General features: G+C 38.9%; 1 protein-coding gene across 1 annotated transcript in view; it reads left to right on the forward strand.

Moving 5' to 3' along the window:
• The window catches only part of CCNYL1 (cyclin Y-like 1), a 48,094-nt gene that overhangs the window by 24,690 nt on the left and 8,340 nt on the right, over positions 1 to 15,064 (forward strand). The window contains exons 2-8 of the mRNA XM_010007381.1: positions 1,140 to 1,214; positions 5,222 to 5,256; positions 6,692 to 6,792; positions 8,226 to 8,261; positions 8,942 to 8,993; positions 11,731 to 11,850; positions 13,782 to 13,948. Of these exons, the coding sequence (XP_010005683.1) occupies positions 1,140 to 1,214; positions 5,222 to 5,256; positions 6,692 to 6,792; positions 8,226 to 8,261; positions 8,942 to 8,993; positions 11,731 to 11,850; positions 13,782 to 13,948 (586 nt within the window). The remainder of the gene's footprint in view (positions 1 to 1,139; positions 1,215 to 5,221; positions 5,257 to 6,691; positions 6,793 to 8,225; positions 8,262 to 8,941; positions 8,994 to 11,730; positions 11,851 to 13,781; positions 13,949 to 15,064) is intronic.

A 15,064-nucleotide genomic window follows, 5' to 3' on the forward strand; every position in this document is an offset into this window, starting at 1 on the left:
GGAATCTGGAATGAGAAGTCTTGGGGACACACGTACTTTTGCAATTACGTGCACTCGCTGATGCATGAGGGCTGTGGCTGTGCTATGGGTTAGGTGCAGTAGAACAAAGCATTCATATAGTTAAGACTTCGAGCACCAAGACACTTTATGCATACTTTGGCTACTATTTAACCAGAGTTCTGTTGGTTTAGTGCATAAAAAGCTCTTAAGATTTTTTTAAATTTAATTTAAAGTTGATGGTGATTCTTAAATGACTGTTTCAGTGATATGGCAGTTGCATTGGCATAGCACCTTGAAACACTTAATGTGCAAGTTTGCAAGCTTTTATGGTTAGTATGGCCCAAGTAGCACACAGGAAGAGCAGAATGACAAATGTAAATGGATGCAAATTTGACCTTTCCAAGATGTACAGGATCACAGTACTAGATTATGCTGTTCATATGTTTGATCAGCAAACTTTTTAGTGATCACTCCCATCTTAATCTAAGGGAGCAGTAGATCTCTTCTAATGTCATCACTTGTTTATTGTGGCAAAAGATTAAAGCAATAAATTTGTTCTTCAGTAATTGTGCATTAGTTGTACACTGTTTTACTTGAAATTCCAAAAGAACAGAGCAAGAGCCATGTTTTGGTATTCATCAGCACTGTAAAAGTTACTTACTAGGTTCTTTTATAGGTCCACAGAGATTGTCTCCTGCCATATTGGGTACTTAAAGCATAGAATTATAGATTGGCAGTGTCCCGTTTTGTTGTTTTGGTTTTTTTCTTAATTATGCTCTTCATAAAGTTCTAGTTTACTGCCCTCTAGAGAGCCCAGACTCTCTGCATCCAGCTACCCTGACATGCAGGGTGTTGTTTTCTGAGCTCTCCCTTTCTAGATACTGCTCTGATGGAAACTGCAGGCTACTTCAGAGCTTCATGGCAGCAGGGAAAAGTCTGCAGGCTTAATTTTCACAGAGAAAAATGTCAGATTTTTATTTATTTTGGCATTAGTAAGTTTTGGTTTAGAGAGACAGCCTATTCTGTGTTTTTCTGATCTTGTTTTCATTGTTATGCTTCAATGTTTTAAGGCTGGGTGGGATTATTGCAGAAATCATCTTCTGTTAAAAGGTATCTCATTTTTTTCCTTTCTGTTTCAGATTTAGCCTTGGAATCTAATCCATCTGATCATCCCAGAGCAAGCACAATTTTCCTGAGCAAGTCTCAAACAGATGGTAAGCTAAGTTTTTTCCAACTTAAAAAAAAAAAGGTAGGAAGAAAACTGGAAAAATAGCCTATTTTAGTTATACATCTTGAGAACACTTAAAATTGCTGTAATTCTTTCAAAGCATAGGGATTAATAATTTGCAAGTTTACAAAGAAATGTGTTCGTAAGATGTTTTATTTAACACTTAAGATAACTACTTCTTCTGAATGCTTAACAATCAGGAGATTCCAGAGTCTGGATCCTAGCAATCTGAAGAAGCAACGCTTTCTTCATTATTGTAATATGAGCTTCAAGCAGTGGTGGGTTCTTTATGACCAAAGAATGCTTTAAAAATTGCTTTAAGTAAAATAAAAACAACCAAAACAATAAAGGACAACTTTCTATAAGGAATAATAAGCTTAAACCCTCAGTCCATATCAGTTGCTTTTGAATAAGTTATTTTAAACTGTTTGAATAATTTCAGTAGCATTATTATTCTTGAGTCTGGTTTTAATTAGGTATTGGGATTTTCAGTTTCTTTGCAGATCCCTTGTTTACATAATAAAGTCAATTTTGAACAATTACTATAGCTTGTGCCTTCCAAACGCTGTTAAAAAGTGGAAGTGTTTCCATACTGTACAAATAAAAAAGAATTCTGCCAACAGTAAATTCTGAAGTTGCAATTAAAAAGAGTTTAAGATATTCTTTTTAAAATGCTTTTACAGTTGTTTTTTGTTTGAAGCCCTGTCTTTTCTAATAAAGTGTTGCACTTGAGACTGGATGGGTTGATGGAAAGCTGCTGTATCTTCTACCTTGGCATAGCTTTGCCACAGAGAAGTAGAATTATTTTGACAGGTCTGTCAGTTGCAGTCCTGAATCTTATGGCAAGTAGCAAAATTGTCAGTTGTATCAACTTCACAATGCTTAGATAATCTGTGAGAAGTGGAAACTAGCACTAGCAGGATGCCAAGGAAATTGAGGCCATTTTCCTTGATGCCTCTGAGGTCAGTCTTCAAACAGAGGATTGACCTGCACATTTCAAACACCTCTTAAATGAGTACTTCTTAAGTTGAAATTAGCAAGTTGACACAGTTCTTGGACATTGTAGTGCAGCTTTGCTGTACAGCCTCTCAGCCTTGCTGCAAATCACAGAATGGTTGTGGTTGGAAAGAACCTTTGAGATCACTGAGTCCAACCATAAAACAAACAACAAACAAACCTCCACAAACACCCAACCTACAATCTCAGCCACTAGACCATGCCCTGAAGTTCTGCATTGACATGTTTCTTGAATACTTCCAAGAATGATGACTCCACCACATCCCTGGGCAGGCTTTTCCAGCGCCTGACCACTCTTTCAGTAAAGAAATTCTTTCTAATGTCCAATCTAAACCTCCCCTCCTTGACACCATTTCCTCAACATCCACCTCCCTAAAACCTCTTTCAGGTAGCTGTAGAGGGCAATAAGGTCTCCTATCAGCTTCTTCTTTTCCAAACCAAACATCCCTAGTTCCCTCAGCTGCTCCTCATATGACTTGTTCTCTAGACCTTTCACCAGCTTGGTAGCTCTCCTCTGGACATGCTCCAGCATCTCAATGTCCTTCTTACAGCAGGAGGCCCAGAACTGAACACAGTACTCAAGGTGTGGCCTCACCAATGCCAAGTACAGGGACGTGATCACTTCCCTAGTCCTGCTGGCCACACTATTCCTGATACAGGCCAGGATGCTGTGGGACTCTTGGCCATCTGGACACACTGCTGGCTCATGTTCATCTGGCTGTCCACCAGCACCCCCAGGTCCTTTTCTCCTGGGCAGCTCTACAGCCCCTCTTCTTCAAGCATGTATCGTTGCCTGGGCTTGTTGTGACCAAAATGCAGGACCCACCGCTTGGCCTTGTTGAACCCCATACAATTGGCCTTGGCCCATTGATCCACCTGTCCATGGTCTTATGCAGAGCCTTCCTGCCCTCTTGCAGATCAACACTCCCACCAATTCAGTGTCATCTGCATCCCCTTTACCACAACTCTCTGGGTCCAGCCATCCAGCCAGTTTTTTACCCAGTAAAGAGTACACTTGTCTGTGCCACGATTTGCCAGCTTTTCCAGGAGAATGCTGTGGGAGACAGTGTCAAAGACTTTACCAAAGTCCAGGCAGACAACATCCACAGCCTTCCCCTCATCCAAAAGGTGGGTCATGTGATCACAGAAAGAGATCAGGTTGGTCAAGGAAGACCTGCCTTTCATAAACCGATGCTGGCTGGCCCTGATCCCCTGGCTTCCCTGCAGTTGCCCTGGGAGCTCCCTCAAGATGAGCCTCTCCCATGATCTTCCTTGGTACTGAGGTCAGGCTGACAGGCTTGTAGTTCCCCAGATCCTCCTTCCGGCCCTTCTTGTAAATAAATGGGTGTCATATTAGCCAGCCTCCAGTCATCTGGGACCTCCCCTGTTGACCAGGATTGTTGATAAATGATGGAGAGAGGCTTAGCAGGCTCCCCTGCCAGCTCCCTCAGTACTCTTGGGTGAATCCCATCCAGCCTCATAGACTTATGCATGTCCAGGTGCAGAAGCAGATCATGAACTACTTCCTCCTGGATTATGGGTGGGTTGTTCTGCTCTCTGTCCTAATCTTCCAGCTCAGGGGGCTGAACACTGGCAGGGAAGCTGGTCTGGCTATTAAAGATGGAGGCAAAGAAGGCATTAAGTATCTCAGGCTTTTCCTCATTCTTGTTTGCAGTTTCTCCCCCCATACACAGTAAGGGATGGAGATTCTCCATGGCTCTTTTTTTATTGTTGATGTATTTATAAAAACTTTCTTTGTTGTCTCTTATATCAGTGGCCAGGTTGAGCTCCAGCTAGGCTTTTGCCTTCCTAATAGTTTCTCTGTATCACCTAATGAGATATCTCTACTGTTGAGTTGCCTGTCCCTTTTTCCAAAGGTGGTTCAAGCACGTTCAAATTAGGTGAACAGCCTTGTTGGGGGTAATATGTCCCTTAAACACGATTGAATATTCTTCTAATGTAGTGTATTGAAATGTGTACACTTGTGTTCATGTAGAAAAATTGTCTAATAATAACTACTAAACCATTCTGTGAAATGTCAATTGGTTGGATTAATTGATTTTTACGGAGTGTTTTTACAGATAAGTCAGGCAGAAGAATTTATTTTCTAACATCACTGGTGCATCTGTAGTTAACCTTTCATAGAACTAGTAGAATGAATATCTGTAAGTTCTCTCTCATTGAGATGATACCAGGATTACGAGTTTTGATTTAGGCAAAAAGACAAAAAAACTCTAAAATCTCGCCCCCAGTTTTTAATTTTTCTTGGCATGTAAGAGAATGTGTCCTAACAAGTGGCAATGATGTGAGGTCAAATCTTTGGCAAAGTCACCTATCTAGGCTGGTCATGGATGTATAGCTTTCTGCACGTAAGCAGCTCTTGGCTTGCCTGTACCAGCACTGCTGTACTGCTGCCCTTACAGCAGGAAGTTAAACCTTAGTCTTTTTTTGAAAAGCTGACAAAATTTAAAATAATCAAATAACATGGTTGCAGTTGCATGATAAATAGGAATAGTTTGTACCCTTTTACCTTCTGCTAATAGGAGAGAAAACATATAATGCTGGGCACCTCACTTCTGCATGTGTGCCTTGGGCAGGTTCAGGGTGTGATGTTTTCACTTCTGTTTGCTGAGTGGTTGCTGTTGGATGTTGGACTTGGTTTACTTGGACTATCTGAAATAATCCAGTTTTTCATGACATCCAGCGCTTCTTCAAAGCTGAGACATTTTCCCTTAGTGCAATGGGTAGTAGTTCCTAAAAATATGTGTGGATAATTGGTATTGTATGTAGTTTGCTAGCTTGACAAAACTCAGTATATTTTCCTCAAACTACTTTTTTCATACAACTGAAGTCAGATTTGAAACTTAATACTCCTGTATTTCAGAAAACAATGTTAAATAGAATTATTTTATTGAATATAAATTAGGATTGTATTTTAAAAACCTTTCTGTTCACCCTCTTTCTCCCTCTTTCTAGTGCGAGAGAAGAGGAAGAGTAACCACATCAATCATGTAAGTAAAACAAATTCTTAATGTGCTGTATAGGTGACATTAGCATGTTGGGGCAAAGACAAATTCAAGGAACAACTGTTGTAGTTCTAGGTATATAGTCCTACCCATGTTGCAAATCCTCCTTAGCAAGAGAAAACTGAATTATCTTTGCTTGTCTTGAAAAGCAGCCAGGCACAGTATCACAGAACATAGAATGGCTGTTGTCAAAAGAGTAAGAATTTTTTTTTTCTTCTATCAGTTTTGAGCATTTTGGAATAGTAAAGGAGAAAGTACAATTCAGAGTGCCTACATTGTTGTTTTATTATACAGAAGTAAAACTGGATTAATTTCTCAGTTGAGATGACAAGTCTTAAATTACTTTCTGTTTGAGCACTGCTACAGGACTTAATGTAAGAAATGTATCTAGTTATCCGTTGCATTTCGTATGATTATGGGGGGTGGTTATTTTTTCTTTTCTTTCTTTTTCAATTACAGTTCAGCTGTAGTCTGCCAGCACCAAGGGAAGTGTGATTGGATTGTTTTTGCTGGCAGACTTCAGCTGGAATGGGAGATAGTCCCAGGCAGCTGTTGAGTTGTGAAGGGTGCCAACATTTTCATATGGATAACTTTCAAGTTTTTTAGACAAGGCATTTAAAAAGATTCTGGCAAAAACAAATGCATCTTGCATTGCTTGATTCAAACTTCTCCCTCAATTATGACATCCTAGCTCTAGCGTGAGGCATTCTCTAAACATGTTTAGGGAAGCCTAACTTAGTGTTGCCTACGAAGATTTCTTACAGTATAAAATCTACAGGACTAGGATAGATGATGGCACGTATTGCTAGCTCTGAATAGTAAAAGTAAGGGTAATAGTAGTACTTTATTTCCATACCTCAGATGCTAAACAAGACACGAGTGAAGTAAGCAATGTCAGAAAGAGGTTTATTTTTTTTCTAAAATATAACAAGACAAAACCCCAAATGCAAAGTTGTCTTTTTACAGGGACTGATACTGGATAACAAGCAAATTTAAATGTATAGGATATAAAAGAATGGAGAAGGTGATTATGAAGTCACAGGGAAATCTAACAAAGTACATCATAGAGGTGGAAAATTGAGACCCAAACTGGCAAGAATGTAATGGAGAACTTAGAAAATTGGAGGACCTGCTGCTTTAGCTGCCGCTGTTTCTGCTGAAAGTTACTTAAAAAACATCATGTTGTATATTACAAGGGGAAGATTTGTAAACCTGTCTTACACAAAGGGTATCCTTAGGAACTTGATTTCTGTAGGGTAGTTTGCATAGCAGGAGCAATCATCTGCAAAGATGGCCTCTGCAGGAGCTACTTACGGTGTAAAACCAGTCAGTATTCAGTGTGGTAAACCAAAGCACATAGAATTCCTCTTCTTGAATGTATTTCTGTTCTTTATTTTTCTTTATGTATTTTTCCCCCAAGGTTTCTCCTGGGCAGCTTACAAAAAAATACAGCTCATGCTCAACAATATTTATAGATGACAGCACCGTCAGTCAACCTAACCTTAGAAGCACAATAAAGTGGTAAGACCCATTTCTCATCAACAAGGAGCTAAGCAGCATTGCAAGGTTTATTTGGTCTTTTGTGATGGCCTTGTCTGTTCCAAAGCCACACACTGCTTATTGGGGTTGGTCAGGGAAGGGGTGTAGAGGTCTGGCTAATTATGACTGCTGAAGCGAGCTTTTTTTCCAGTTACAGAGCTAACATATTTTGTTGTATTTCAAAGCAGTTATCATTCTGCACTTCACAATCGGAGGCAGTGCACAAATGTGCCAGCATTTTGGGTGGAAAAGCCTGTGTTGGAATGGGGAACTCAAAGTCTTCACATGAAAAGCCAAATCCTGAAACTCTTGATCTGGGAAAACTTTAAATTGATTTTGGACGGAATTGCAGGAAAAATGTGTATGACTGTTTGCTACTTGCCAGTGGTATTAGTCTGCCCTCTAGTCGTGGATAACGGTATGCTACTGGCTTTGGGTTTTGTTCTAGCCTTTCCACTTTTTCTTCATATATTTATTTTAGATAGCTGAGTTTGTTAAGTATTCTTCCTGGTTCTCCAGTGAAATAGCTGTTTGGCCTGGGCACCACAGAGACAGGCATTTGTGCATAGACCTTACCAGCCAATAATTGAGAAGAGAGCTTTAATGTTCTTGAAGGGAAAGTAAGGCAAAGTACCTTTAGGCCCAGAAGCCTTTACTGTGTCTGAGTTGATTTGTTGCTTTCAAATATAGTTTCAAACCTAGGTATCTACCATGTCACTCCTCTTTTCTGGAGAACAAAACCAAAAAGATGGTGCTTGTGCCATTTTGAAGTTGTGTACAGCTGGCAACAGATCAGGGCTTCTCTGTGACAGATTCCTGTGATGGTAGTGTTCCTGTTCTCACTACCAGTAATGTGTCTGAAATTTGGCCACAGTAGTTGAGTGTCAATATGAAAGCTATTGCCTTATGTGACTCAATGGAGACTGAGATCTTTAACTTTCCCCTTCTTGGATTATGCTGGCATAATATAATCTTTATTATTCTCTTTTTTTTAAGACAGGTCCTAAATTAGACAGCCAGAGATACAGAGTTAAAACATCAGTACAACCTCTACAACAGTATATGTAACATCAAATAGAACTTTTACTATATTTTAGTTGTGAATAGTCCACATTTTCAATACGTTTCACCTAATCAGGCAATTAAAGTGTTTTGTGTTTAAAATGTGCTATAATACTTATTTCTTGGCCCATGTATCTGTACAAAAAGTATGAAGGTAGCTTGGCTAGCAAATCTGATTTGGCCAGTTTCTGTTCAGGCAGGTAAGCATCAGAAATGAGACAGAGAGTACTTGAGAATGTGAGCCAATGCATAATAGATTCTGAACATTTGCCCTGAACAGCAGCTTTTGGGTGGAATAGTGTGCACAGCCTGTGCTTTGTTAAATATTATCTTTTTTTCTTTCTCTCTTTTAGTGTAACATTAGCAATATTCTACCATATAAAGAAGAGGTGAGTAAATTTTTTTTTTTGCTAAAATGTAACAGTTTTCTTTCTGAGCCCGGAATATGGTCTTGATCATTTCAGTAACAGCTAGTATAGCTGAAAGGCATTGAAAAATCTGACACTTTATGCTGCTTCCATGTTGTACCCTAACCCCTCTGAAGCTGATATGGAAAGGTCAGTAATACACCCACCCAGTGGCACATTCTTCATTGAGAATGAAGCATAAAAAGTCAAAATGGCAAGAGTAAAGAGAATACACTTAACTTGCCACAAATCAGCCTTTGAACTTTGTTTAGCTTTTTCAGATTATAGAGGTACAGATAGGAACACTGTCCTACCCACAAATAACCTGTGCCATTATAGCGAGGTGCAACATACGCTTCAAAACCCCAGCTGCCTTTTTGAAATAAAGGCTATTAATGAGAGAGTTTCACATTTTAAGGAAGTACTGTACTAAGCATAGTATGAGAACATGGATAGCTATTTATCACTTCTTAAGTACTCAGCTGTAAGATCTCATCATTAAATGCTTTGTAAAAATAAAGTCTAACATCATACCGTATTCCAGGAAAAGCTGAAGTATAAAGTATCTCCCTTTATCCTCTTTTTTTTTTTTTTTTTTTTTTAGCAGAGCATAGCATTACCAATTAACTCTTGTTGCTAAAACAGAGATTTTTACTTTGTAGAGATTCTGACAGATCATTGGACATTTTTGATGAAAAATCTCATCCTCTCACAGTAAGTGTAGTTTTCTGATCCTCTGAATGTGTATCAATATATGTATTTTTTAACATCATGTTTTGTATTGTGTAAATCATAAAAATGTCTTAGCAACAGGTTAGAAGCAAATTGATCTTAAATTGTATCTTTAGATGTAAAATACAGGCAGACAGTGTCCTCTGGACTTCTGATATCAGCTAGATCATTAATAGAATCCTGTCTTTCTAAATGTTGCAAAGTATGTGTGGTTATCATAGAATGCCAGGTTGGAAGGGACCTCAAGAATCATCTGGTCCAACCTTTCTAAGTAGGCACAGAGTTTAGGTGAGATAGCCCAGCACCATGTCAAGCTGAGTCTTAAAATTTTCCAGTGTCAGGGAATCCACCACTTCCCTGGGGAGATTATACCAATATCCTACTGTTGTAATAGTGAAAAGTTTTCTTCTGGTGTCCAGTTGGGATCTCCCCAGCAGCAACTTGTGCCCATTACCCCATGTCTTTTCCATGTGACTCCTTCTAAGTAGGAAATCTCCATCTTCTTCGTAGTCACCCTTGAAGTACTGGAACATGGTCATAAGGGCTCCCCTAAGCCATCTTTTCTCAAGGCTGAACAAAGCCTCTTAGCCTTTCCTTGTACAATGGTTTGAATATAAATAGAAAGCAAGCACATGTATATTTCATATCAGAACTTTATTGTCTGACTCCTTTCTTCCCCTCTTCAACAGTACTTTAAGTCTTTTCTATTTATTTAGGAAGGCATGGTTGGTAGATATGTGCCTAATCTTTTAAATGACTGCAAACAGGAGAATGTAGTACATGAAGCAGCACACAAAGCAGGAGAGAGTGAGTCAGGTTTTTAGAAACCTGAAAGGCAAAATTTTAAAGCAAATATGCTTAATGCTGCTTGCGGTAACAGCTAGGAACATTCAATGTGTGATTTTTATGCACCTTTTTAGATAATCTTTAAGATGCAAAAACCTCACAGTACAGGTGAGCTCAGGAGTGGAGTGTGTGCTTTTATGTCCAGTTTGAGCACCACTAGGTAAGGACTGTCTTACAGAACCACTTCCTTTGGTTTTCATTTGAAATCAAGTTAGTGAAGCTCAGTTGGCTTTAAAAATTCAGTTTGCTCTGGGACTTGAGTGAATGCAGCTTAATCTATCTCAGATTTAGCTTGTTAATGACACAGTTTTTATCCCTAAACATGACCATTGTGCTAGGAATTGCACACTTGAATAAATGTGACTCTTTACACAATGAAAATTATGAACTTCAGGAGAGGAGCCATAGAGAAGATTTTTTCTAGGGACTGTGGCACTTCAAGGGAAAAGTCTAGTCCAAAACTATTTTAACTGCCTGAATTTGTTGTTTCATATTGCAAATTATTTCTGTAAGATGAACTTCAATTCATCAAACAGTTTCTTTTCTTTATTTAGCAACCTGACCTGTTTTGATCCTTTCATGTAGCCTACCTCCTATTTAATGAGTATGAATAGAGGAAAATCCTTCTGTCCTTTAGGGAACACTTAAAGGTCTATTCTATCTTACTGCACTATACAGACAGAAAGAAAGGCTGTATGCCATACTTTCTGCAGGGAAAAATAAAAATGGCTTGTTAGTTTCTACAGCAATGGGGTTTTGGCTGGTTACCTACAATTCTTTTAAAAAGTTTAATTAGCTAGGAGAAATCTTATAGCACCTTGTCCTGTAAAGATTCAGTCACAAGGAGTCCACATCCAGGCTCTATTGACCATAAGAGCAGAAGAAACAAACTTTGAGTTCCCAGTATCACAGGGCTTAGTCACACATATCAGTCCAGTCCTTTCCTCTGCAGTGCCAGTCAGCAAAAATGTACTTCAGGTATGCATTTGTAGTACTTGGAGTGCAGGTATTATGCAAGGGGGATCCTGCTCGTGTTATTCCTAGTGTTGCATGCCCACCTTGAACAGGTAACTCCATCCATTAGTGGTGTTCTGGAAGGCTGTGAAGCTTCAAAACCACATGAAAATGCTTGCTGCTTTGCTTACCGTATGACTACTTGTTAAATGACAAGCAGTTGTGCTGTTCTCATCTGTTATCTTTACCATATTATAGGTCTACGTTGGACTGTAAGTAGAAACCTATTCAACTATCAGTTTTGCAGAACCAGTGTGTGAAGTTGGAGCTTTTTTACAGAGTGTTTATTTCTAGGTTTTTCTTAGTGGTTCATTAGCTTTGTCGTCTTTCTGCAGTCTCAAGGACGAGTACTGTGAAGTCAGTGTAAGTTACCTTCCCGTTCTAGCTGCGACAGAATTATTGTCACATGTTCTTTAGCTTGTCCTCAGCTGGAAGGGGGATCTTACAAAGTCTCTTAATTTTGTCTTTTGAAGAGCCAGTGCTTCCCTGGTGTGTGTACATATCAATGATTCTCTTGAAGGGAGAGACCTTTTTTAAAAAAAAAATAAAAATCTTTTAGTCTTTAAAATGTTGCATAGACGCCTGTAATAATGATGGTAGTTCAAGCTCTTTCCCATTAGCCTTACAGATCAGAAAAGTGTTCAGAAGAAAGACATTATCAACTCAAGCTATTGTGTTTTGCTTGGAATATTTATAATATTGCAAGGCTGCTAGCTTTGTTCAGTGCATCATTTTGTTCTGTCTCTATGATGAAGGACTGCATACACTTCATTGAAGAAGAAACACCCATGTGTGTCTGTTCTTCAAAGTCAGTATTAAGTAAGACAGATTTCCAGTAATTGTGAGACCTTTCTTTTAGCGGGAAGAAGTTCCAGATGACTACTACAAGCATGACCCTGATCACAAGCACATCTACCGGTTTGTTCGGACACTTTTCAGTGCTGCACAGCTGACAGCTGAATGTGCAATAGTGACACTGGTAAGAGATGCCTGAGTACTGAAACTTGAGCTTTTGGAAGACTTTTTTTTCTCTCCCCTCACTGAGCGAGCTGGACTGAACTGACTTTTAAATAGTTACAGTATCTCTTGAAACCTTGTTAATAATGAAGGCAATGTACAAGTGAGTTAAAGAAGATTTCTAAGTCACAGAAGTGGTTAACTAAAAAGTAACTTACCTTTTCTATTGAGAAGCACAGAACAGTGGGACACTGTGAAGAGTGGGGTATAAACAGATCAGGCACAAAGATGTATTTTATTTCAATTGTGTGGACAGGAAAGTGGGAATTTTGAGTTCATATTAACCAGAACAATACAAGTAACACTCCTTAAGGGGTCGAGGACCAATCCTATAGGAACTCTAGAAGATTAACTTGCTTATTATTATGGCCTTCAATCATTGCCATCTTTCTATCAAACTTTTTTAACTAAATAAAGAGGTGGTAACTTTTTTCCTCAGGGTGACATGCAGGTACTTGGAACTTAAGAACAACAGGAAGAAAATAATCTCATTAGAGTTTGTTGTATGATTTCAGAAAGCAAAATGGATATTAAAAATTGATGATGATGCTGATATGTTTATGAAGGGAAAGACAAAACCAACCTATATAACTGCTGCATTAGACAATCTCTTAAACTGCACTTTTTTGCATACTAGATGTCAGTCTTCATTGCGGCTTTTTTCTGGAAAACAGTCTGAAAGGAGAACAGAAGAAAACTGTTACCAAAAAACAATGCTGCAATTAAGCAAGCTGAGTTTGAAGGACTCTCTTTAATAAGGAAATAAATAATTAAAAAGGCCAGATAGATGGAGCTGTTAACTCTGAAAGTAGCTGAAGGTATTTGCTTTTCCTAAGACGTGAGCAATTTTGACAGAACAAGATGATAGCTAACCCCTGAGAATCTAGCCAGCTTGAAGTATTTACCAAAAATAAATAATAAAAAAAATAAAATAGAAGTGAGTTCGGTAAGAGTTTTGTTACCACTAGATGGCTCTGTTATTATAGGAACACCTTTAGTCCACTTGAAGGCTAGAAGGAAAAGATGGGAATAAAGTGTGGGGGGACCTTAGTAATAAAACTGATCCTGCCCTTAGGCCTGTACAGCAGCTTCCTGCACCCACTAGTTTATCTGAGCTTTTATTAGGGCCTTGGACTTAGTTTAGGGAATAGAACATTAAAAACAATCTATATTTAGTTTTTTGAAAATGCAAATTACTTAGTACATGGATCATTATAGGAGTGTGAAATAGCAGAAAACTTTTTTTAATTCCTTGGGCTGATTTTAGGAGAAATGAGTAAAAGACCAAGACATATACCTTTGACTTGGCTATCTTTGACTATCTTAGCAGTTGGGGATGTAGATGAAAGCAGAAGATGATGATGTAGGTGAGGGACTGAAGCCTGTTCTTTACAGGGTAAAGTAGAAATTACACTATAACTCTTTCATTGTGGAAAGACAGCGATTAATGCATCTCCGTCCCATGACTGCAGAGCACAATGCAGGTTTTACCACTTTCTGTTAAGCTTCAAGTTCTGAACCTTAACCATGATGAAAGGTGAGTGTGATGCTGCATGAATTACTGTCCCAGATAGGCCCTCATGAGCAGCTGTCACTGACTGCATGACCGAGACAGAAAGAACTCTAGCAGTGTCTCACTGAAGCACCAGTGTTTGTTGCTCAGAACTGATTCTTCACTGTCTTTACTGTGGTGGTGCAGTTCTTGTGTTGTACTGAAAAATGGAACCTGTAACTCCTGGAATTTTGGATTCTAAGGTGTAAGTAATTACCACTAATATTTATTTTGACACACTTAACAGTAATGGGATAAAATAATTGTATTGGACTGGCATGCTTGCTGCTCAGAACTCAGATCTTGGTCTTAATTGCACACAAAACTTTTTTCTTTTATAGGTTTATTTGGAAAGACTTTTAACCTATGCAGAGATTGACATATGCCCTAGTAACTGGAAGAGGATAGTCTTAGGAGCTATTCTGCTGGCTTCTAAAGTCTGGGATGATCAGGCTGTGTGGAATGTGGATTATTGCCAAATATTGAAGGACATTACTGTTGAAGACATGTAAGTTGCAAGGTTTTGTAGTAGTTTTTCTTTGGAATGGCAATTTTTGTGATCATACTGAAAAAATGTCTGTCTCTGGTACTATGATACAGGTATGCAACTTAAATCTGGTGGCCAGCCTCATTCCCTTTTTTAACCTAGGAAACTTTAGATAACCTTACTTTGAGACAAATCCGTATTGGTATTTCTAATTACTTGAGTGAATAACTTCAAAATTAGGGGATTTTTTTACCTTCTTTCTCCCAGTGATGAACCCCATGGCTGGCTGCTTGTTTCCACTAATTTTTTGCATTGTTGTAAATCTGAAATGCCTCATTTACAGTATTACTGGGAGTCTTTTGGGGTGTGGCTGGGGGGAGAAGTGAACAGAATTTGTTCCCTGCCTTTTCTATTTTAGAATTTGAAAAATTACAAGGTAAGCCATACCTAGTGACTTATGTGTCTGCTCATGTATCCAGCTAAGGCCTAAATACCTCAAGGTCTGAATTCCTATCTGCTGGCAGAAAGGTGTCATTTGTGTCAGTTTCTCTGGTTGCATTGTGTTACATCCAGCTCATCCTCTTTGGGTGAGTTCTTAAACTTGCCTATAGTGCTGAGAACAAAATTCTCAATCTTACTACTGCTCGTTCATGTGAGGCTGTTCTTTGTATATGTTCTTGTCTCAGATCTAGATTTCAGTTTTTCAGAAATATTGTATCTGCTGTTTTCTTGGCGCACTCTGCTTTAAGCCACATAATTTCTGCAGTTTCAGGACATTAATCCATGTGCTCCAGGCTCATACTATGGGCTGGAGATGTGTCTGTGTAGAGTGAATTTGGGCTATTAGATTTTTCTGCTGAATTCTTTCTCAGAAAGTTCTACTCTGAGAGCTGTTTTAATTCTGTTTGCCAGCTTGTTCCCCTACTCCCCTTATTATCACAGTGGTAGGAATGCTAGAAGGCTAGCTTAGTATCAGGCTTTCTGGCCTTAAGAGACTTCATTACATGCTCTATGTGTTTCTGCACTTTATCACACTGCCATGCAGTACTTAAGCACGTGTCCAGGCCTACCTATTAAGTCAGTTCTAGCACGGGAGCAGACTGAGGTGGTGAAGGTCTGCACACAGCACTGGGAAAG

This window comes from Chaetura pelagica, unplaced genomic scaffold (genome assembly GCF_000747805.2).
Source record: "Chaetura pelagica isolate M959 unplaced genomic scaffold, ChaPel_1.0 scaffold21, whole genome shotgun sequence".
Taxonomy (NCBI): domain Eukaryota; kingdom Metazoa; phylum Chordata; class Aves; order Apodiformes; family Apodidae; genus Chaetura; species Chaetura pelagica.